Consider the following 23,309-nt stretch of genomic DNA (forward strand, 5'->3'; position numbering starts at 1 on the left):
AGTCACAAGATAGTCGATGTTATCGACTTCCTCCTGTCAGTGGTCATAATGATGTGGCTGATCAGTGTACTGCATCATCTCTTGAATGTCCTTAGAATAAAGGAAGATATCACTATGTTTAATATATAGTTCCTATGTTAAAATCTAATAATTGCCACGTTGCATTATGGGAACTGTAGGATGTTCTTTACATTTAATGCCAATTCTCTGGATCATCAGAACCTGCTCACGCAAAGACAAACTGGAACAGACGGTAAGGTAGACGCACTTTATTCCTAAAACAGAAGCTGCACCATCAGTAGCGGCACACAATTATATGTACACATATACACACACGATTACCTAAATCTGTTATATAAAATATATAATCTGACAATGTACCTTTTAATTCCTCTTCAGAGCTCATTGAGTTACTGTGCGAGAGACTCTGGAGCCAAAGCAGACAGAGAGGTAAGTCTCATCCACTCATTGGGTGGGACACAAATGCCCAGGCCAGCTTTTTACTTCATTTTTACAGCATGGCAATAGAAAGGTCTGTACCCTTTTGAAAAAATAATATTCTAAAAGCAATCTACAGCAAATTCACTTGAACGGGTTTTTCCGTGTTGTAATTGAGAAAATTACACTTTTTAAACCAATTCCTTTACAGTGAGATGTACACACCCTCTAGGATTTTGTAATATATAAAAGATATTAAGCATTAAAAATTCCACATTTAAAAACTTACAATAAATAATATATGCAGGCATTTCATTAAGATAAAATTTCATAGATTGCAATCTACAGTCATTAAAAAGACAATTTATTCTTCCTTTATGAAACGTCCCTTGATCATCCAAAATGCTAAAATGGATTCTTGGCATCTGATTGACTGATTGGAAACATCCAGTCAGAGATCTGTGAGATACATCAGGGAGAGAGGGAGGAGGAGGAAGAGGAGGGAGGTTCTTCCTCCACATTTGCCCTGATGGAGTGTGAGGTCCTTTTTCGAGTGTCTGGGATCCCTCGTAGCAGAAAATCCATAATTCGTCTGAGCGATCCCTCGAATCAAATCTCAGCAGTTAGATCCCGTTAGAGTTCAAAGCATGTTCATGATAAAGTTGTACATCTGGGTGAGCACCACGAAGTGAACAGGCAGACAGGAGCGCCGGTCCTGGGTCGCAGGGTCGCACGTCAGCCAGGAGAGGGCGTTGTATTGCTCTAGAACAAATCTGTGGTGCGGAAGGCAGATGTGTTAATACCGTGCAGCGATGAAACGAACGCCACTTCCTGTATTTTAAAATGCACAGTTTAGTTCCCGTTCCTACCTGAGCACATCAGAGGTGTGGTTAGAGTCCAAGGGGTGGGAGTGTTTACTGTGCAGGAGCTCGTCTGATTGGACAGAAGACACGTGCAGGTGCAGAGAGGCCTGGGAAAAGACAGATGGAGACACGAGTTAAATCTTTGGATTCATTTAGTTACCAAATCTAAATGATAATACGTGTGTGTCTGATAAAAAATGATTAAGAACTAACCAGAAACTATTCAGATTTTCGTGCAACATCAACTTCCAATGAAAACAATATTAATAGTCGTAGCTGCGACTAATCTGCACTTTTGGACATTTTACAGGCAAACTAACTGGTGGATTAACAAAAACAAATATTTGTATTTGCGTCTGGCATCTAATCTTTACCTTGAGGAAGAGTGGGCACTGGTTCTTGGCTTGAGGGCAGGCCGACCAGAACCAGTCGGGCAGTGGTCCAGCCTTTGCTGTGGAGACGAAGTAACCCAAAGCCATCGGCTGCTGCAGGATGTTCAGAGCCTCCTCGTGGGACTCCATGCGATCTGCACTCTGGCCCTACAGGAGAACATGGATGAAACAAATGAACAGATCATCACCACGCGTCTCTTCCACAACGTGTACTTTATGTAATTTATTTATGTAATTCATGTTTTACAATTTAGTTTAATCCTTCAGTTTTATGAAAAGCGTGACAAACCTTGCTTCCGTCTCCCCCCTGGTGGTAGTGGGAGCCAGGAGAGTGAACGGGGGAGGTCGTGGGGGAGTTGGGCAGGATGTTGATGAGGTCTGGATCCACCATGTCGTTGTCAAACAAGTCAAAGATGCCCATTCCGTCAGATCCATCTGCAGAGAAAACAAACCGTGTGACTGAGGCTCGACTTTAGGACGACACTGAAGCGAGGGCGTCTCTTTGATCAGCTGTGAAACGCACCAGGATTTATGGGGTTGAAGTTGATGTCGATGGGCTCTGAAGTGTTAGTGTTGACCTGCACCATGGCCGAGGTGGGGAACACCAGGATGTGAGTGCAGGATGTGTCCTGAGGAGTGCTCAGCTGCGACGTTTGCATGTTGAGCGTGGTGCTGCGACCAAACACGGAGCCTGTCGACACGGAGTCTGCAGAGACAAGATGAAGAGGAGAAAGTCAACTACAAGTACAGTTAATAAACTTTTAAATATTTTTTGGAACCAAAAACCAAGTAACAAGATTTTTTTTTTTTACCTGGCATGATGACAAAGGACCCCTGCGGCTCCATGGCAACCAGACAGGCGCTGAGGATGCCGGGAGTGTCGGCAGCAGAGATGCCACACATCCTACACGTCTCTTTCAGACGTTTACTGAGGGACTGTAAGTTTCTCCTGCTCAGCAGAATGCTCCAGTCTGAAACGTCGAGAAGATAAGAGCACATTAGTGAGTTTGCTCACGTCATCGAGTTCATTCCTCACTCTGTAAATACGGCCCGGAGTGGGCGTACCTCTCAGCTCGCCGTGGCCCATCCTGCCGAGACGTCCAATGACAACCCTCCACGGCAGCGATGTCACCTGCACCAGGCCGAGGCACCAGTCCCACAGCTTCTGCAAACCGAGTCGTCTGGCTGAGCCCTTTTTCCTGCGAGCCCTGCGAGGACAAATTAAAAGTACAAGCATTTATTAGTATTCGGACTGGTGAACCAGAAGTACGAAGGTTTTTTTTTGTGTAAATGTGAAGGCACAAACCTGTTGGGAACATCGATGCTAATGATGCAGGTCTCCAGCAGTTCTCCGTGTTGGTCGGTGCAGGAGGCCAGCAGCCAGCGCTGGTCATGGGACAGACAGTAGCCGACAAACAGGACGTTGTACTTCTGCGATGCCTCTCCAAACGTCTCCCCGAGCTCCGTCTGCTTGTCTTTCACCGGGGCCAAAATAAAGGGCGGCGTGTACAGGCGCAGACATTCGGGCCTCTGCGTGGAGAGAAAACACGCGTTGGAGCGACATCAGAAGGTGAAACAACACTTAGCAGGCGGCTTCAGCCAGAAGTCACAGCGGGTACGCGACCAGAAAGGAACTTACCTCAGGGTTCTTGAGCGCCATGTCGATGGCAAGGCCGGGGCCGAAGCCCGTCAGAGCCTTGAAGTTGGTGGAGTTGGGCAGCGGCCGGCGGCACTGAGTGAAAACAGAGAAGCCCAGCGACTTGAGGTGCTGGCTGTAGACGTGGCGCTCGCCGCTGTGCACTGGCTGCAGCAGATACTGGTAGGGAACAATCTGAAAAAAACATTAATTCCTTGTTTAAACTGGATGTTTAAACATTTATTGAACTAATAATGTTGATTCTGGAGTAGTTGCAGATTTAACCCTTAATACGATAAAGATCACACACACTTCACAACCACACACTGGGTCTTTGCTCATTTTACAATATTAGTGATTGGTTTGCATTTGAAAAGTTGATGGAAAACTGGCATCACATAAAAGATAATTTAAAATTGTTTTCAGTGAAAATATCTAGCTTCATCTTAAGCCCAAATTTTCTAAAGCCAATACTTTTTTACCGGTGGAAATTACTATAGAAACAAATAGCGGAGAAATAAGAAGTGGAGAAGTATGTAAACATGTAATGACCACACCGAGTTAAACACAGTTAAAACTAAGAAAGTTATCAGAGATATTTTACCACTGCTGTACTGAAGTCTAATAGCGGAACTACGAGCACATTCACGCCTCGACTTTCAAAATTCCCTCTGGCATATTGATGTGTCAATACAGGCGTGCGTTATCACAGGCGTGGCAGCGAGACGACTACTAGTGTCAGCACATCAGCTTAAACTGAAGAGGACATTCAGAGAAAGACAACTTCGTACCAGCAGTTCTTTTGTCCTCCAAATATAAACATATCAGCCTTCAATCATAAAATTCAGAGAAATGACGACTCCTGTACCTGTACTGAGACAGCGTTTCTGATGCGAGCGGGCAGGAACTGGAGCATCTCCATGTAGCAGCGCAGCAGGCCCAGTGTGTATGTGCTGGAGTGGACCTCTCTGTCTGCGTCCTCGTAGCTGAAGGGGTCCACGATGTACACCACTATGGCGGGTGGGTAAGAAACAGCGTGCGACTCTCCGTCCGTGGGCTTACCCACTTTGTCTCTCTCCATTGTGCTGTTAAGAAAAGAATAAATAAATTAGCTAAGCTGCTAATGATGAGCAAGACAATAAGCAAACGCAGTCGTGCGCTACTGTGGGAAATGTAGGTATGTAAATCCAGAGAAATGAATATAGCAGCAGATTGTACAGTTCAGGTAGATAATAATGTCACAAACATGTGAGCTCTTGAAGAAAAACTTTCCCAGTTGCCTTACACAGCATCCCCAAAGATGTCAGTAACAAATTTTAAAATGAATTTCAATTAAGAACATTTGGTCTTTAAACAACGTAGTGTTCACATAACAAGTGTGATAAACGACTGATTCTTATAAGCAGATATAAAGACGGTAGTAACCCACCTCTCTGGTGCCTCTGTGGGCCCTTGAGGCTGGTTTGCAGACGGTCCGTTTTCCGCCAGCCCCCCTGCGCCCTGTTGGTTCGTCTGGGGTCCGTTCTGAGAAGTGCTGCCCTGCAAGCCTGCGGACCCAAATGGCGAGTAGGAGCTCGGCTTGGCCGTGGCCATTCCCCCGATAGTCTGGGAGCCTGAGGAGGAGGAGGAGGACGAGGAGGAGGAGGAGGGAGGGGTGCTGTTGACCTGGGCAGAGCTGGTGCTGGAGCTGGTAGTGTTGGTGCTCTGGAGTCCTGAGGTGGTGCTGGAAGAGTTGGAGGTCTGGGAGGAGGAGGCCGTGCTGGGGCTGCGCTGGGACAACAGAGAGCTGTCCAAAGACTGCTCCGACAGATACGGTGCTGAAATAGACAGAAAAATTCGGATTATTTTCTTTCTGAGTCACGTGGTCACGCTTTGATTTTTAACATCATGAGCGAACATGTTACCTAGATCGTAACGGCACACTTGAGCAAAGAGTTTGAGCTTATTAAAGGCTTCATTGTTTCCATCTCTGGCAGCCATCTTAAGGAACCAGTCACTAAGGGGCTGCTCCGTCATGCTCCTGCCTTCTGTGCTGCCGACCTTCAATACACCCTCTGGGTGACTCTTGCAGATGGGCCTGTGCTGCCCCAGCTGGCATGCCTGTCGGGAAAAGGGGGGCGAATGAAAAAAAAAAAAAAAAATGAAATCTTTTCTGTCAAGCATTAAACTGTCTTTGTGGGCATGTCGGTACAAGAGGGAAGAACTCTATAGACTGCCAGGAGCATACCTCATACATAGCGCTCAGATCTTTGAAAAAGGTCTTGGCCCCACGGAGCAGAGCTTCGTTTTCTGGACAGATGACGACATATCCCACATCTCTCTGGGAGCCAAAGGGATCCAGGAGAAGCTTCTCCCAGTAGGGCAGCCCAAAAGGGGACAGCACCACAAAATCATACTCATAACCAACCAAGAACGTGGGGATGGGCAGAGGCTCGGGAGACTCATCTGTACCTGTGGTGAAAAGACGACGAAAGATTATTTGTTTTACATAAAAACTAAGCGATCAACGAACGCGACAATCCAAAAATCAATCTTTGTGCGTACCATATGAACCCCTCCCAGCCATTTTGTGGAACTGCTGCCAAGTGAGCGGTCCCTGAACGCCCCAGGACCGCACACTCCTCTTCTTCTGAATGGTGTCCTGCAGCACAGGCTGGAGGGACAGCAACACCCGCAGGACGTCCTGAGAGAACAGCTTGCTCATGTCTGCTGCTGCAAGAAGAAAAACAAACAAGTCTTAAGTTTACTATGTCTGATGTTAAGAATGAAAACAGGACAATCGGCTTTGTGGGAGCAGTAACGCGAGAATCCCTACATTTGCATTTTGGCCACTGATGTAGACAGGTGCTTTTCACTAGTGTTTCATCAACTTTGCCTCCCGACATATTGTCCATGAACTGCCGGCCGTGCTCCAGGGCCATGTAGCAGTCATTATAACAGTCTCTCTCTTCGACCCTCAGGAACGAACTCAGGGCTGAACTCTGCTTGGGGTATTCCACGCCGGCCAGTGGAGCGAACGGGTTGGTGCACTGGTCCTGCAGCAGGAGGATCAACTCATCTGGAGGTTTCTCCTTCAAGCTGCCTGCCTTGTGTGTCGTGGTCGCTCGCAGCTCTTCGAAACTCCGCTCCGTGTCCCGACTGGCGTCCGAGCCCCGCACCACCACGTCCAGCTCGTCCTCCAGGAAGAGCCCGGCCGACTGACCGAAGCGCCGGTTGGCGACCGCGCTGAAGCCGCAAGTGCAGGGGTACTGGGCCTCGCCGTTGTCCTTGAGGTACACGCCTACGTCCGCCCCTCGGATGTTCATGTTGCAGACGCACACGCAGCAGCTGTCGAAGTTGCAGTCCTTGAAGAGGTTCATGACCGACTCAGAAAGTATGAGAGTGACGTAGAGGCTGTGGGCCTCGGGGATGGATGTCACGGTGGCCGGCTCGACGGAGCTGAGGGGCCGGCAGGTGGAGGGCGTGGAGGCCGGGGAGTACAGGTCGGAGTTGTCGTACTTGAGGGAGCCCTGGACGCTGGAGGGGCCGCGGGGAGTCCGTGGAGTGCGCGGCGTCCGAGGCGTGGGCACGGAGAAGCGCGGCGTGGCTGGGGAGGGCAGGATGCCTGTGCCGCTGTTGCTGGGAGGAGCGCTGCTGGACATGAAGGGGGTGTGGGTCTGAGGGGTGTAGGTCTGGCTGTAGTCTGGCTCCACACTGGGGACGTTACTGTTACACAAAGACAAACAATTATAAATTTAGCACAGACTGGTACATTCAAATAAATAATAATTAGCACAATAATTCCCACAGATAGTCTGAAGTTTATGTTAACTTTCACACATGGCTGATTGTGACACATACCATGTTCTCAAACTTGCACGGTTAACTCTGAATGCACGTACCTGTCTTTGGTGAGGAGACTGACGCCTGACACCGGGGGTATCAGTTCCATTTTGCCCATGGTCCAGCTCGGTGTGTACACACAGTCTTCTGGCAGTTTGATAGGCACCAGACACTGGCTGGGTAGCGTCTTCAGGGGGGCGTACATCGAACAGCCGATGATCGTCTGACACGTCTCTGGCTTGTACACAAAGGAGAAGTCCTGCAAGCAGACACGATGGTCAATTAGTGATAAAGACGGACAATTAAACTTAACTTTCCATGTCCTCTCAACTATGATGTGTCATGCCTTTATTTCTGATGGCTTTGGGCTGCAGAAACCCTCCTCCACCTCCATCTTGAAGTGGTTGTTAAGCTGGCTGCCGTCCAACAGGGTGAGGCCTGCCCCTGCTTCCAGGCTATCCTTGCTGCCGGAGTTAATGGGAGAGTAACCCTGCTGCTCCAGGGAGGGAGGAGTGGGAAACATCTGGTGCAGGTCTGCTGAGCCTAGAGAAATACGACATTCTTACTCCTCTTGAAACGACATGTGTGTAAAGCCAACAATGCACGATTCTTAAGTCTCCTTACTTATGCAGGACAAAGGATCCAATGCGGCTTTAGTGTCTTTACAGCCAAACTTATCCTCTGCACCGACTCCAGCTCTTTTGGCTCCAGGCTGCGCAACAGGTAAAAACAACACAATATGCTCAAACTATCTCCTGTTTCAGTGTTTCAACAGGATATACTGGACCGCATCAGCTGCAGCTCCCAAATATATCAGAACACAAGTATGAGAGGCACCTCCTCTGGGCTAACATAACTGACCGTGAGCTCATCTTCATCCGAGTTGAAGATTTTATCCAGGTCGCTGTAGGATACAGCCAAGTCATTCTCGTGGATGAGGCTGGTAGAGGCTGGAGGTTTGCTCCCTGATGGACCCTGACCATCTGCACCGCAAAACAAATTGGAGAGAAGGCCTCGATTAAGATACGCGAAATAATTTATTTAGTTAGGTGTAAAAGCAAAATCGACAAAAGGAAGGGATTCTCACCGTCTGCAGAACCTCCGGTTCCTTCATCCGACTGGGTCAAAAGAAGAAAATGAGAACAGGTATTACTGTGTGATCACTTCTAAATAAACCATTTTAATTCCACACAGGACTCCGGTTATGAAATGTATTCCTAAAATAATCCAGCCAAGGCAATCTGTGAAGTCTGATCCCTTGTAGCATCAGTTGTGTTTGTCCTATTTAACTGCAGACAAGTTGACAACTCACATTAGATGAAACAAAGGTAGATTAATGAGGCTCGGTCAGAACTGAATGGGTAAAAGCCAGACTTCCTCTATGTGGAATGTAGCTATTAATTAAGACACTTGATGCTTTTTCTACTGTAACAATTCCAAATGTTTTGAGCTTTGATCAAATTATTGGTTTGTTCAAAGAGAAAACTCTCTAAGTTACATTCAAGTGCAATCTTCTTTCTTCATTAATATTATAGGTCTTATATAATATCTTACAGGATATTTTTTGAGGGTGCATACTCTAAGTGCCCTAAATATTGGCATGCATATGAAGCAGCAGAACTATGTCGTAAAGAGCACAGAACTGAGAGATTATTCCTGATTTCAAATACATTACTTCAAGACAATCCACAATTGATTTAATTCAAGCACACAATTATCCCACATTTCCAGGAAACAAAGGTAGATTTTACTGTTGTAAACCAGATATCCATCCATGTCAACACCCCACCTTGTGTTTCTTGTTTCCGTCCTTCTCAGCTCCAGGCTTGTCCTTCTTCTCGGTAAAGCTGAACTCTTCGTCTCCCTCCACGAAGGCGTAAGGGTCTGGCTCCTCACTCAGGTCTCCGTCTCCTGCAGTGGAGGATAGATGGCTGTTTCTCCGCTGGGCGTAGGTCCTAACCAGCTCTTGGGACACCTTCAAGAGCTGCGAGGAGCCTGACATCAACCTGAGAGGAGAGCGATTGTTAAAGAGATGCATTACTTAGCATTGGCATTATTTAAATCGTTCCAATCACTTGGAGATGAAATATAAAATACGCACTCAGTGACTGAGACTACACTTTCTGTTCCTCCACCAGAATCATCTCGTATTTTATCCACAGGTAGAAGAGGCGTCAGGAAGTTAGACGCCTTCTTCTTGGGCAGGTTGAAATATTTCCAGGGGTTGTGGGTGGAGTCTTCACCTGGGTTGATGGCTGAGCCTAGAAAGACAGTGGGCTCCAAGGTCTCGTTGTAGTTTGATGGGAAGGGCAAAGGCATGGGCATGCTGTCCAGCTGAGGCTCCTCGGATGAACTCTTTCGCGGCATCAGACAGGGCTCCACTGACGGCGGGTAGAACGGTTGGTGAATGGGCGTGGAGGAGTTCTTCATGCCACCCGGAGTCATGTCACCTTCCGCGTGATCGCAGGGATGCGGGCTGAGAGGAGGGGGAGGCGGAGACCCCACGAGGTCGGCGGGGGGGCCGTGAGCGTGCAGCGTGGGGGCTTTGGGCGGCACCGTGTCCACGTGGTGCAGGCTGGGATACGAGCCCTCCTCCTGTGATCTCAGGCAAAGCCTCTGGGTCTGCGGCTCCAGGGACTGCTCCTCGCTCACAGAGCTGCGGTGGTGAAAAGGCGTCTGCGGCCTCTTCTGCTGCTTCTCCCCCTTCTCCAGTTTCTCGCCCAGCTTGTGCTTGGGGGCCGGCTGGGCAGGCTGTCCTGATGAGGGCGGGTGTCCTGAGGTGCTGCTGGATCGCTGTTTCTGATTCTTGTGTCTATGTAAAAAAAAAAAAAAAAAAAGCAAACAAATAATGCTTACAAGATACTCTCTTAATTACAACAAATCTCTGATGAATGAGTTCCACTCAACGTACCTTGAGCAATTGCAGTGCAGCCTGTGAGCCGGCTCCACAAAATCCCAGAATCCAGTTTTGTCTGTCTCCTCCTCACAGGTCCCATTTGTCAAGGTAGTAAACTTCCTCCTAGTGAATAAAAGGGAAGACGGGCATTTTATGTCAGCACGGAGGTGCAACTTTGACTGGAAATGCTCATTTTGAGGAAGAGAGGACACTAAACATACTTGTTCCCTGTACGATTTATGTTGTACTCCTGCCACACAGATTCCACCATCTGGCTGGCCAGCCTGCGAGGGATTTTACCCCCATGAAGAGTGTTGTTGGAGCTGTAGCCATCGGATGCAGAGGACAGCTTGAGCCACCTCTGGGCAGGCTGGTAATCTATGAGGTAATGCAATACTGTTAGTAGGCAGCGTCTCACAGAAATAAAAAAGGCTGATGAATGCAGAAATGTTTCATTCTGGTCAATGTGCAGCTCCACATCAGTCTCACCAGTCTGAGCCTCCTCCGGTGACGTTGGAGGAGTCAGAGTGACAGAGGACATGGCGGGGTCTCTGTGAGCAGCCTGGCCCTGCTGTGCACCACACAGGCTTCCTGAGGTGTTGGCTGAGCCCTGAGGGACCATGGCTGGGAGGTCCGACAGGGGGAGGAGCACCAGGCAGGAAGGGTAAACCATCCTTACTCCCGCTGGAACCAAACGCATTCATTTAATTATTTATTTGATTAAAAAATCATATGCACAGAATTAAACAAACCGTACAATGTCAATTTCTACAGCCATGGGGGTTTGATGGGGCTGAGTCATATGTTCACCATTCCAACCGTCAAGCCTCTCTAAGTTGTCCTAAAGCCGAACGACTTATATTTACTTAAGTATTTTTTGATATGACGTTTTCTGCAATTTTATAACATGCTAAATTGTTGAGAGATTATTTAAATGTCTAATTTCTGCAACAGTTTATATATATATATATATATATATATATAGGTATATATATATATATATATATGTATACACATATACTTAGTGTTTTATTTTGAGAGGAAAAGTTAATATTTCTTATTCTTTTTTAACCCACTGTAGCCGAGCATTAACCTCTCATCCCCGCTTTTATATTTGTGCAACCAACAACAAATACTGTGAGAAGATTAAATGCAGCCGTCTGTCTTTAAAGTCAGAAAAATATAAACATTACAGAACCAAACCTATCAAGTTTAACAATTCCATAGATTCATTAGCCACAAAATTTGACATCGTCTTACCGACAAGGACCTCCACCGCTGCCAGGGAGTCATCCTCCCAGTCTGAATCTTCCATCTTGTCCTCCTGGACCTCCTTGGGATTGGGGCTGATGGGATAAAACTGCCTCCACTCCTCTATGAGCTTCTGAGTAGGGTGGTCTGACATCTTAAAAGCCTGGCCCGTGAGGGTCCCATTCAAACCATACGGGCTCAGGATGACTGCAAGGCAAATGCAGTATTTATTTAGGGTAACGCACGACATAAAAAATACATCTGAGGATTTATCGCTAATGTGCGTGCGATCCCACCTTGCAAGGGGCTGGAGCTCTGCTGCGCGAGGCTAAGATGCTCCTCGCTCAGTCGCTGCAGAGGCTGATGCTGAGCGATCTCCACGCTCGTGCACACGTTGCTGTCGCCATGCACGAAGAAGGTGAATGCGCAAGAAAGGTGCTCGCTGAAAGGTGAGTCAAAGACAAAAAAATGCATTGTAACGTTTAGTCTGCAAGCCAAAGCACAGCGAGATAAAGATAAATCTGACTTGAGCACCCAAAGATAATGTAAACCCCTGAGGGTGAGTAATAATCAGCGCACTCTCCATCACTCATCGTTAAGGAATGCCCTCAGAGGTAAAGGCATGACTGAGAAAGGTGAAGATAAAGCCGAAAGTACTTTTCTTGGAATATTTGGTTGGGTTATATGATCAATATCGTGCTTTTATGTGACAATCGCTGGTTCCACAGAAACATCAATTAACTGCCAATATTCCCAATCCGACGGTGTGTGTAATGCTCACTGTACTTTACCACAATTAGGTTTTTTTATCCAACCTTCTAGCATGCCACAGGCTAAATTAGGTCAAACAAACAGGGGAAATCATTATAGGTCTGCAATGCTAAAACAATATCCATCTTTATTTTCTAACTACGCCTGGAAAGCCAGGAGGCTAAATGCACTAAAATAGTACTTGTTGACATGGTTGCTGTAAAACCACAGTGCATACTCAGCATTTTCCAAAGACTGCTGTGTTTACCAGCCAGAGAGGGGCAGGCGACAGCAAGACTGCCAGACTCTTCTGTTCGAGGTGCCGCTCTGACCCTCTTTATATAAAAGCAGACGCTAAACACCACCGAGCAATAAATCGCTTCCTTTTCTACCCAACAGCTCCGTTATGTAGCCGCGAGAAACTCTCTGAAGCCATTGACTAAAGCTGGCGGAGAGAAGTGAACCAAAAGGACGGTGCATCCTGGATGAACGCAGCCAAAAAAGCAGAGGCTCAAATTAGCTTGTCAGGGAACTCTAGGGTTCCCCAGGCCCCTCATTCAAGAGCAGACACTAAATCTATGTCACCACCTCTATATACAAGAGGTAATGAAATACAGCGCAGAACCCCCATTCGGAACCAGACGGATATTTATATGCCGCTGGTGGTTCACCTCAAGCTTGTATTTCTACAACAGCATGGACCAGATTTGCTGTGCAATTGGACAAATGAGAGGAGTGGACATGACACATTACTCTGTTTCTCAAATACTTTCTAAAGTGATATAGAAACTACGCAACATGGTGAATGACACGTTTTTGCATGTGAAAGCAGATGATAATGTGTCATGCAAAGACAACTGTGTTCATCTCCATCACATGACTACATCCGGTATAATTCCAGAAACCACAATATTTTGAGAAATGAAAAATCTTGTCAACTCAAACCCACCTGGATCTAGTAAAGATTTGTATACAACATTTATAAGCGTTAGATCGGAGCAGCAGATGCCGTAATACCATCAATACTGCTCGTAGAAACCCCTCTGTGTGTCTGCTAGTGCCAATAAGAAAATATCTGTTATAACATAGTTAGAAAATATAGCACCAAGCACCAAATCTCCAACTGATTAATGATAAAAACACAAGAAGAGACAAAAATCGCTTTGGAGAGTAAGCCAAACGTTCCTAAAAGTATGCATGTCAGCCCAGCCAGTCTTTCCCGTATTGTGCATATGTGCATAACGTATGCCAATATCATATCTGCAGCTCTCCCTGATAGTTAAAATGTCTCACGCATGCTTCAAACACTCTTCCAAAGAAATATTTCACATTTCATAGTACTAAAAAACATCTTCCACCTCCTGACCCGCACTCAGACATCACATAGCTACAGACTAATGTTCAGTCCCTCTCAAAACTTCTAATTCGAGACAACCTTTTCTGAAGCCATCTTTATCTTCAAGGTGGCAAGGACTTTCACTTTTGCTATCTTTTGTGATTTCTGAATAGATTTTTCTGACTACACAACTAATTTTAAGCTCTGCCCTCTTACTGGAATGATTTTACTGTGAAACACCTGCAGAAAAATTCGGCGCCTAAAATTATCCAAAGCGTAATTAGCCAGAATTAAAATCAGTGACCATGAGGGTATTTCTGTCAGAAACAGCAACAGATGACAGTGTGTGGCATGTCTGTGTTGTTGTCTGAACACAACAGGAACAAGTAAATCTCTACTATGAGGTAGTAGGCCTTACCTTTTATTGATGGTCTTCTCCTCCTTTTGGTATGGCTTAACAAACCACTTGCCGATGCGAACGAACCCGCGGTTCATGAGGCAGCGCTCCAGCAGGTTGTGAATGGCTTTGAACAGGAGCGTTCGACACTCGTAGGACAGGCCGCTCTCCCACTCCCCATCCTCCTCACCTGAAACGAGGCAGTTACATTAAGGCAGGTGCTTTTGACAAACAAACCGGTCGCCTTCCTGATATAAGCTAACTAAATGTTGATAAATGTAGACTATGGGGCGCTGGACTGGTTTGTGACCCTTTTGAACATTAGAACATATGATTCATGGGGCGCAGGCATAAATAACATAAATTTAACAGGATTTCACGGGGCTTTAAAAACTTTAAAAAGACCCTCTGGGCTTTCACTAAGTATCAACAAACTTTGCTTCATTATAAATGTCTTCTTTAATTATGTCTTTAACATTCAATAACTGCAGACAGTTATTGGCATCCATGTCAAACACTAAACATGTTTAAACATGAACAGCTTCCATAAATTAAACTTTCTGTTCAGTTCTCTTTTAGGACCACTTCTCTAGAAAGTATTTATTTATTTATCAATGGTTAAACTTTTGAATCTGTTTTGTGCCAGTCTAACAAGACAAAACCAACAGCCTAGATCGTATAAGAATACAGATATGATTTAGAGTAGGGGTCCAAATGCTGCTACAGTATTTACATGAAACATATTTTCGTGTGGTAAATTCTGACACGGTGAGATGCACAAATCCCGCACAAAGCGCTGAGATGTTGCATCGACTTACTTGAAAGCTCATTGTGGATGAGCTCTGCAAAACTGGGGTCGTCCCCCCACCAGAAAAGCCAGAGCTCCCTGCGACCCGGAGTGTGGTGCCTTCTCCACACGCTCAGCACGTCTGCCGCCAGGCATCGGCTGAAACTACACAGGATCGGGTCCTCCTCGGTCACGGGGAAAAGGATGGGCGAAGAGGTGGGTCCTTGCCACACAAATCGCCGCCATTTAATCCCAGTCAAATCAGCCTGAAGTAGAGTAAAACAGTGTAAGAATTAATCAAGCCAATTAATGCACATGTGTGCATGATGTATATCAGTCTTAAAATGTCAAGAACAAGCTCTCCATGATAGTTCAAATGTCTCACGTGTGCTTCAAACACTCTTTCAAAGAATTATGTCACGTTCCATAGTACTACAAGTACAATTGGCAGTTGTTGACTGCATTCCTACACATGCCCTTCTTCCTCTGTACGCACACCAATACATGACTGTGAGAAGCTCTAGGCTGATTTTCTGTCAGTTGCAAATGAAATAAGCTGAAAATTGTACACAATGATTGTAGACAATATGAAAGCTTTGATAATCTCTGCACGTGTACTACCACAACCACGCATGAAAACATTAACTTTTTACATTTTCATTTACTTTTAAGTAATGCAACTTTTTAAAACAACCCTGCATGACAGTCTAAGATCAGGTTAGCTGATCCAGTTCATTAACAGTAGCTGTTGTACTTAATAATCAAATGGGTATATGATTGAATGCTGCAGCGGCATTTAAAAGAAGGAACAATAAGGTGTGATAAACAGGTTTTTAATGACTCGCCTGTTGACCTGACCTGTTACCATCCTGTTACTAGCGCTAATGCTAGTTGAACATTTCTGTAACCAACGCGGTGTAAACACACGACCCTGCCAAATTCAGAAGCGAGCCTTTAATGTAGATGGCATGCGGAATGTGCTGCGTCTGTTATGAAAGTTGGCTTGATGGCGATTTGCAAGTTGCAGGCCCGATGCCTTCACTCTACTCTGCAACTGACGTTACAGAGCTTGTTGCCTTATTAGCCAAAATGGCTTTGTGGCCTCTCGGTATCACGGCTAACGCTAGCTACGGCTCAGAGTCTTACCAGGCAGAAGAGGTTGGAGTGGCAGTCCTCCAAACTGGCCCCGTTTGGTACAAAGCACGAACTCATCCTTTCACTGCGTCGTTATAACGTTAAAGTCCATCGTCTCAATCACCTTCGGGGGGGCTGTAGCTGATCTGGGTAGCTGGCTGTGTTTTGCGAGGCGGCGTTCAGATGTGATTGTCCCGTTAAAGCAATGGCCAACTTGCTAGCCGCAGCTAGTCAAACAGACAACTTGTAACCGGCGATAGCCGCAGCTAGCCCGGTGGCTAAGCTAACGACAGATAGCGTCAACTGGAAGCTTGGAGCTTTTCGACTCATCAATCCTATTTGAAATGTATTGTCTGATTTGGATAGCCGCAAGCCTGCTGCTACATTCCTCTAACCTAACACCAAAGAGTCAGCGCTAATATGATATAATATAATATAACCGGGACAGACCACCGTTAAACCCAACGCCAGAAAAGTTACGTGCGCAATAAAAAAAAATGCGAGCCCGAAAACTAAAAAAAAAAAAAAAAAAACTTCACCCCAAAATCTTTAGTCCCCGGTGCGCTAATGCTAATAGCAGCTAGCTGATCTGAAACAATTTCAAAGCAAAGGAGCTCTCCCCTCCCCCTGATCTCTCCTAGCCTGCTAGCACACAAGCTAACATACCAGAGCCCCAGCGCCAGCTTGCCAGCCACATAAAACAATTAGGCACACCTAACAGCCCTCCTGTTCACTAAAACCGACGTCATAGTAAAAACTCGTCTCCCCAGACGGACGGAATGCCGAATTTGCGAGGCTACTCATCGGCTACTCTCCCCAGCCAGATCCATGGGTCCTGCAGATTTCCATTATTTCAGTTCATGGATTGAATTCTTTAATGGCGGCCAGGAGGACAACTCTGCCTCTCAACTCCTATTGGCCAATTTGTCGTAATGGGGGGGCGTCATCCGGCTTCAAGTAGCTCCATGACTTCACAGTTTACAAGATGAAAGCTCCGGTCGGTGCATCTGTCACACACTGATCAGTCAGTGGTGTCTGTTTCTAAACATGTTTCACTGTGTGTGCAACACATGCTGCATGCGACTGCTCCGAGAAATATTTAGTATTTACAATGAGAAATGTGCGCAGACGATTTAAAAAAAAAAAATCATAAATATGAGATATCAGAAATGTTATTGTTTGTGTAAGATGTTATCTTTAGGTATTTATTTATACTGCAAATACAAAGTAATTTGGGTCAAACTGTGCACATACAAAAGTTAGTATTTAATAGGTTAATAAACTTGCAATGTGGACGGGCAACATTTGTACTTCCAGTGTGTCACTACACTACACTAAATACACTTTTTCCATTTAATAACTTTAACACTAACAGAGCAAAAAAAATAAATAAATGTAATTGCATGTGCTTTTTCAAATATTTTATCAACTTGGTGCGTTCAGGCACTTCAACGCCACCTTGTCATTTCCAAACCAGACCACAGGGCGGAGACTCTGCACACGGCTGCTGCTCTTGAACGTCCCTCCCAGAGCGGGCGGAGCGTCGGATGCGTCGAGAAAATGTCAACAACATGCCGGAGCCTTCCCGAGAAACAGAAACCGACAGGAGACAACAAAGAGGGCCAGGAAACCAGTCGACTCATAACGTCGTGTCTGTAGTGTCTCAGTTCGCAGATGATAATTTAACACTTGTGCGGGTAGGCGTCCTCTTTGTTTGGAAGCACTGGTGCATCAACCTGCAGAGAGCAACATGCACCTAGATGCAATCATTCATTTAGTTATATTTAAAGCAAGTGGAGCATAATCTGGAAATATGCAAAAGTGTCTATGACCAATTCCCTCCACTTAGGCCCTTGTAACTCATCACACTGACCTTTCTGCACCTGAACCCACGGGATTTTTCTCAGTAGCATATTCAGTGTCAGTGTTCAAGCACATGTCCACTTGGATTGATGGTATCACTGCCTACAGGTTCATTTACTCTCCACTGCTCTCTTATCTCTCACACAGAACATTAGCACTGGACTGGCCATCGCTGGCGTAATTGTAATAGCAAGGAGTATCAAACTGGTAAGAGAAAGACACACTGGAGCCAGAATTAATTTCAAATGTTTGCAGATTCAGCTAATTATTTCCTTTAAAAAAGTTTGATCAACAACTTACTTCGATTCTTAAATACAGTCCACTTTTAATTGCATATTTTATTGTCTGTGAAGTTGATCTAGGTTGAGGTTTATGTAAAAATGAAACTGCAACAAAACAATAAAAATTAAATGCATATTTTATTATCTGTGAAGTTTCACCAGGTCACGATTTATCAGAAAAAGATACTGAAACAATGGTAACTACAAGTTCGCCAGTCATCCAAGTATATTCTTCAGTTCTAAAAGACTTTGGGTTTCTATAGGAATATGTGTGGGAGTTGTCCACCTGCAACTCGCATGACAAGTGTCTGTTAAGCAGCTCGGATGAGTGGCGAAACCAGTTGCCCTTGTTACAGTTTGTTTTCAATATATATATATTTTTTTTTATCATACATGCTTTCAAATCACTCATTGGCCTTATTCTTCTCCCTCCAGATCACAAAATTTCAAGCAGTGCATGAGATCCCCGCTCGTTTCATTGAGAGGAACGTCAGCCTTCGTGGGAAAGTTCATTCCATCACAGAGAGAGGACTAGAAGTGGAGCATGTCCCGATATATGTGCCAGTTATCTCTCCGTTGCTTTCGAAGCAAAAGGGTAATGTAGGGACTTCACTAAAACATACAAAATAGTTATGGTTCAGAAGAAGGAATTTGTTTTTTAATGGTACACCTTCTCAATAATTGGTCACTTGGCATCTTAGACAATACAGCTCAGAGTCCCTGCACGGTTCCTCTCAGCTAATCAAACAGGTGCACACTTTAATCTTGTTACACCAAACAAACTTTGTAAAGTCAGATCAATTTTTCTCAACCTGTCATGACTGAAAGTGACAGGTAAGCCTGTTAGCTGCTATACTGTATCATGGCACTCGCTGAGCAATACTTTCAGGAGGCTTATGGGTTATATATAGGATGCAGTGTCAGCGAATTCTGGTGTGAAGGACTCACATGAAGAAACCAGTGTGTGTTTCAGATATAACCTTTGGACTGCTTGACTCCTGTAGATCAGAGGAAATTGGATCAATTGTCCGGGCAAGGGCAATTTACTGATATTTCATAGATGTTCATGATAAGAATCTGCTCCTTAACATATATATTGCCAGGAAGTCATGCGTAGAGCAGCGGGGGCATGAACGCTAATGGCTCAAAACTGTCTTGGTATCAAGAACTGTCATGTACAGAGAGCTGGTACAGTATATGTATTTATTTGGGCCAATCTTAGAGCATCATGATAAGTTAAAAATAGGTTACAGATGCTTTTTTAATATTTGAGAATTTTTTTTTTTGGTAAGTGAAAAAATGTGGCTATTATTTTGCAACTACAAATGTAAAACAGAACCAACCCCTATTCCTACTTTATATACACTTTGTCCATGCAAGTATTTGCAACTCCAAATGTATCCTACAAGCAATGATTTGCTCTAACATTTATGATAAATGCTCCTTCTTTGTCCTCTTCAGATGTGTCCGCACCTCCATTGCTGGTGCATCTTGCAGGAGTGGAGCTGACACCGGAGGGAAGGGCATGGCTACAGGAGAACTTAGCTCCTGCCCAAATAGTGTGGCTAAAACTCATCAGCCGAGAGGACGACAGACTAAACTGTTTGGTGTCCCAAAGCAGGGTAAGTCATATAGTCTAATAACTGGAACGGTAACTGTTTTTTTTTTTTTTTTTAAATTAATCACTTAGTCTGTGTCTGAAAATTTTGTATTTTATATGTCAAAATTTAACACTTAATGTATCACTGATAAATTTCGCCCCCGTCTACCTCCGTCTCTCCAGCAGGGGTCATTGTGGAGCTGCTGTTTGAACGAAGAGGTCCTCCGTCTGGGTCTGGCTCGCACAGCGCCCGTCGATGGAGTGCTGCCTGACTCTCACCTCTACTGGCGTCTCCACAAACGACTGCACAGAGCAGAGGTGAAAGCTGAGAGGAAGGGTCGAGGTCTGTGGAAAGAGGACAGCCTGTGGGAGAGGGCCTCCAAGGCTGTCCGGGATAATGCTTTGTTCAGCCTGATGAGGAGGATCTTTAAAAGGACTTGATGCACTGAAGTGACCAGTTAATGAGGCTTAAGGTTTTCACGATATGAAGACATAAAACTTGCTATTAGTTCAGTTTGTGCACTTGTATCGTCTTTACAAAACTTGCAAAATGGTGAAAATCCAGGTGGTCAGATTGCCGACTTAAAGCCATAAAAACATCTTAATTTCCCGGATTCTGCAAAAAGAAACACAGCGTTTGACACTAATTCCCTGTTAAAGAGGTTCGCAGTTTATTTTCAATGTGTTCTCCATTCCTTAGAAGTTCAATATGAATTAAAAGGTTATTAAAAGCTTTGTCTCAAATCCTGATACTAATCCCTCAGCTTTCATTACCCATTAAACCACAGCTAAGCACAGCCCTGTTCACTACTGTGTATGTATGTGTGTGTGTGTGTGTGTGTGTGGGACACCCCACTCAACACAAGCTGGGGCGGGGTATGTTAATGGTGGTCAAAATGTGGGGAGAGGTGGGGGTGGCACTTGTCCACAGTTACTATAGAAACACCGAATGTGAAATATAAAGCGAACCAAAGGCTAAACTCTATATTGGTGGCCCTCAAACCCCACGGGAGCCTTATATGTAGTGTGTGTGATGGGGGGGGGTCTTTAAGTACCTGTAGAAAAGGGCCCTTTTAGCTGTAATATGACCAAGCCATTAGGGGATCTGAGCGCTGGGATAGAAGAGAACAAATGGTGAATGATTTCACTGTTCTTGTAGAAAGTAATAATGACTTTGATCAGCTTCATTCCAATCAGCGCACATCAAATTTCCTGTGTCTGGGATCGCGTGATTGCTCTGGTTATTGTTTGCTGTACAAAATGACACCTTCTGCCTCTGTTTGGTTGATATCCATACAAGGAGGAGGAGGAGGAGGAGGAGGAGGTGCAGCAAATGAGGCCAGACTGTGATGTGTCTTGTGGGGTGCAGGGTGAGGGGTCCACTGAGAGGTAGCACTGACGCAGTCAATCCAACGGGCACAAGGAGATTAGAGCGGAGGGGAGGAGGGTCACAGGGAGTAGAAGGGGATTTTGGGTCCGAGCACAAAGGCAGGAGAGGAGGAGTCACAGTGGAAGGGAAAGGGAGTGAAGGAAAGGGGAGAATAGAGGAGGGAGGGAGGGGGGGTTGATGAATCAGCTAGTCCCTCTTTTGTTGTGCAAATGTTACTAGCGGACTGTTACTGCCGGAGAGGCTCGTGATTGGTGGGGTCGGTTTAAATTGTAAGGTGCATTTTGGGCCGATGGCTGTTGCTGCTAGACTTTGAACTGTCACCGACGGGGGAGCGGGAGGGAAACCACGGCTGAGGCAAATAGCGAGGGGGAAGCTTCTGAAGCCACCGGTCACGAGAGAGTTTGTCGTGCTCGGTGCGCAGACGTCTCAGTGCATTAACGAGTTTGTCTCTTCAGTTCCTGCGTCTGTTATCTTTGCGCAGTGTTGATTAATGAAAACTGAAAAGTAATTGCCCCTTGGGATCAATAAAGTCATTCTGATTCTGATTGTGATTATTGAGAGGGAAGAGTGCAATAAACCGATTAACTCGACATATCAGCATCTGTGCACTTTGTGGTGTGGCTGCTGTGTTATACGATGTCTAATCATTTGTCAAACATAATCTTGAAGTAGTTAAAAAGTACAAAAGTCTGAGGTTTATTTGGTGAGAATTTAGAACCTCTCACCCTCGCATCTTTTAATAACTGCTTGGCACAATGATAAAGCTGATAATGGACAAAGTAATAAAAATGTGCACAACAGTGTAATTACCATCAAATCATAAAGTCGAACCAAAGTATAAAGAGGTCTTGTTGCATCGGTAGCATATAACAGTAAACAATAAACTTAAATAGAAAGATGGATTTAGCATTACAAAAAAAAAAAGGAAAGCGTTTCTCTGGTCTGTCCCATTAAAATCAGTCCACTCCGAACTCCACTCCAGGCTTTCCCAAATTCACCCGTCCCACACCAGCAGCAGTCATTTGAAAAGGCACCATGCTTCATGTAGTGGTGGGTACTTAACCACACTGCAGTTGAAGTTGTTGGGACCCTCTCTCTTCCTGAAAAAAGCAAAGCACAGGGACTATTATTACTGATTCACTTTAGTGCCTAATGCCATGGATGCCCCGAGCCTGAAGGACTGTTGCTCTGCTTTCAGTGACTAGATCTTGTGGGGGAGACGACAACATTTCAGGACCAGAACGTGAGAGGAAAGACACACTGTAAGTAAGGCTGATGCTTCACGTGATGCTTGACTTTTCAGTTAGTTTTTCTTTAAAGTCACTTAAATTTAAATTTCGCTGACTTGATTCTGAACTGTGCACTTTTCAGGCTGTGTGTCCACGGTTTGCTGTCACTTTAAATCTCCCGTTGTTAGGACACTGTGTGCAGTATCCAAGCAGCAGCTGTGCACCTGTTAAACCTGTGTGCCTGGACACAATTAAGCTCTGTAAAACAGAAACTCAAGACATCTCAGTCCTTATCTTTATTGTGTCACTTTCAGATAAGACACGGGAAGTCAGGATCAAAACATTTTTAGTTCCTTGATCAGTTCGACCACAGCGGAGCGGAACTCCTGAGCTGATCATTTCCACGTTTCTGGCTTGTTTGCCACAAAAATCAATAATTAATCAGTGCGATTGTTTAAGGGTATTTCTGCTGCATTCAAAATCGGCCACTTTCGGCCACTCTTTGGCTTTGTGCTTTTACAACAGAGATTCGTGGTAGGGCAGCATAACAAAGGCCTTTATTACACTCAGCCGGTAGCCTTCCCAGAGAGAAAGAGATGGGGGCACTCCCCCGTCCGAGAGCACGGTCCTTGGGGATTTTTTGATTTGATTTGAGTGGGTCGAGTGTGGTTTGCCGGGTGTGAAAGACAAAGAGATTTAAAGAGACAGAGCGCTGGCGTGACATTCACTGAAGTACACCCTAACACACAAAGGTAACTCTCCATCTCTGGTGGCTCACAAACCCAACAGAGTGTTGCCAACACCTAATAGAAAGAGAGCTGTCAGGCAGAACGGGTGAAGCATAAACACTAAAACTGACATTAGTGTAATTCGGCCAAATTTAAAGTAGTGCAGTTTGTTCAATGAGTTTTTCTTTATTGAGGTGTTTGTTTTGGTCGCTGTCGCAATAATCATATACGGTGACAGAGATATTCCCATCACACGGCCACATGCACTGTTGAAGCCTGTGTGTGTGTGTCTGTGTGTAGGAATGCCTCCGCCGTAAAGTGACTCCGTTGTCATCATGTGACTTGGAGTATTGTGGACAGTGTATCGGCTTGCTGGTGTTGGGTGGTAGGACTGGAAACATGAGTCTTTGTGGGTTCTGTGATCCCTCATGCATAATTGAAGTCTCTTGGTGGAAAAGAAGGGCGTTAGATTGTAGTTACCACAGTGTAAATGTATATACGGCATGTGTGTGTGTA

At 45.3% G+C, this 23,309-nt stretch overlaps 3 protein-coding genes across 7 annotated transcripts in view; 2 read left to right on the forward strand and 1 right to left on the reverse strand.

Moving 5' to 3' along the window:
- Positions 1-253: 253 nt before the first annotated feature.
- On the reverse strand, positions 254-16,767 carry LOC125013401 (mediator of RNA polymerase II transcription subunit 13-like). Its single transcript, XM_047594041.1, has 30 exons — positions 15,715-16,767; positions 14,600-14,834; positions 13,803-13,971; positions 11,595-11,740; positions 11,308-11,505; positions 10,537-10,731; positions 10,269-10,425; positions 10,063-10,170; positions 9,253-9,963; positions 8,941-9,157; positions 8,239-8,269; positions 8,013-8,134; positions 7,776-7,863; positions 7,498-7,694; positions 7,211-7,410; positions 6,145-7,034; positions 5,874-6,041; positions 5,557-5,780; positions 5,234-5,429; positions 4,759-5,146; positions 4,198-4,414; positions 3,333-3,524; positions 3,000-3,223; positions 2,759-2,901; positions 2,506-2,664; positions 2,217-2,399; positions 1,983-2,128; positions 1,676-1,840; positions 1,308-1,408; positions 254-1,211 (listed from the first exon to the last, which is right to left on the reverse strand). Exons 1-30 carry the CDS (start codon positions 15,778-15,780, stop codon positions 1,079-1,081), a joined length of 6,369 nt encoding a protein of 2,122 aa, XP_047449997.1. The 5' UTR covers positions 15,781-16,767; the 3' UTR covers positions 254-1,078.
- A 440-nt stretch (positions 16,768-17,207) lies between these two features.
- Positions 17,208-20,243, forward strand: c18h3orf33 (c18h3orf33 homolog (H. sapiens)). 2 transcript variants are annotated; one of them, XM_047594042.1, is made up of 5 exons: positions 17,208-17,399; positions 17,713-17,772; positions 18,282-18,441; positions 19,308-19,468; positions 19,630-20,243. In XM_047594042.1, the coding sequence occupies exons 1-5, from the start codon at positions 17,250-17,252 to the stop codon at positions 19,885-19,887; spliced, it is 789 nt and encodes a 262-aa protein (XP_047449998.1). In that variant the 5' UTR covers positions 17,208-17,249; the 3' UTR covers positions 19,888-20,243. The 2 variants fall into 2 exon arrangements, with proteins under 2 accessions (XP_047449998.1, XP_047450000.1); XM_047594044.1 differs by having other exon boundaries at positions 17,209-17,399; positions 19,633-20,243.
- A 1,531-nt stretch (positions 20,244-21,774) lies between these two features.
- Positions 21,775-23,309, forward strand: part of plch1 (phospholipase C, eta 1) — a 56,096-nt gene continuing 54,561 nt past the window's right edge. For 2 of the 4 annotated variants that reach the window (XM_047594854.1, XM_047594857.1), the window contains exon 1: positions 21,787-22,098. The gene's annotated coding sequence lies outside the window, so the exon portion shown is untranslated. Of the gene's footprint in view, positions 22,099-23,309 lie in introns of all 4 variants that reach the window. The other 2 variants (XM_047594859.1, XM_047594858.1) reach the window with 2 other exon arrangements.

Source organism: Mugil cephalus, chromosome 9 (assembly GCF_022458985.1).
Source record: "Mugil cephalus isolate CIBA_MC_2020 chromosome 9, CIBA_Mcephalus_1.1, whole genome shotgun sequence".
Taxonomy (NCBI): domain Eukaryota; kingdom Metazoa; phylum Chordata; class Actinopteri; order Mugiliformes; family Mugilidae; genus Mugil; species Mugil cephalus.

Bases quoted from the DNA above. Each gene is read 5' to 3' on its own strand.
- LOC125013401 (XM_047594041.1), bottom strand. From the start codon at position 15,780: ATGAGTTCGTGCTTTGTACCAAACGGGGCCAGTTTGGAGGACTGCCAC. The intron at 10,732-11,307 runs GTAAGACGATGT...GTTTGGTTCCAG, and splicing joins AGCGGTGGAGGTCCTTGTCG to CGGGAGTAAGGATGGTTTAC. The intron at 7,035-7,210 runs GTACGTGCATTC...TTTGTGTAACAG, and splicing joins AGTCTCCTCACCAAAGACAG to TAACGTCCCCAGTGTGGAGC.
- c18h3orf33 (XM_047594042.1), top strand. From the start codon at position 17,250: ATGCGTCGAGAAAATGTCAACAACATGCCGGAGCCTTCCCGAGAAACA. The intron at 17,400-17,712 runs GTAGGCGTCCTC...TCTCTCACACAG, and splicing joins ATAATTTAACACTTGTGCGG to AACATTAGCACTGGACTGGC. The intron at 17,773-18,281 runs GTAAGAGAAAGA...TTCTCCCTCCAG, and splicing joins TAGCAAGGAGTATCAAACTG to ATCACAAAATTTCAAGCAGT.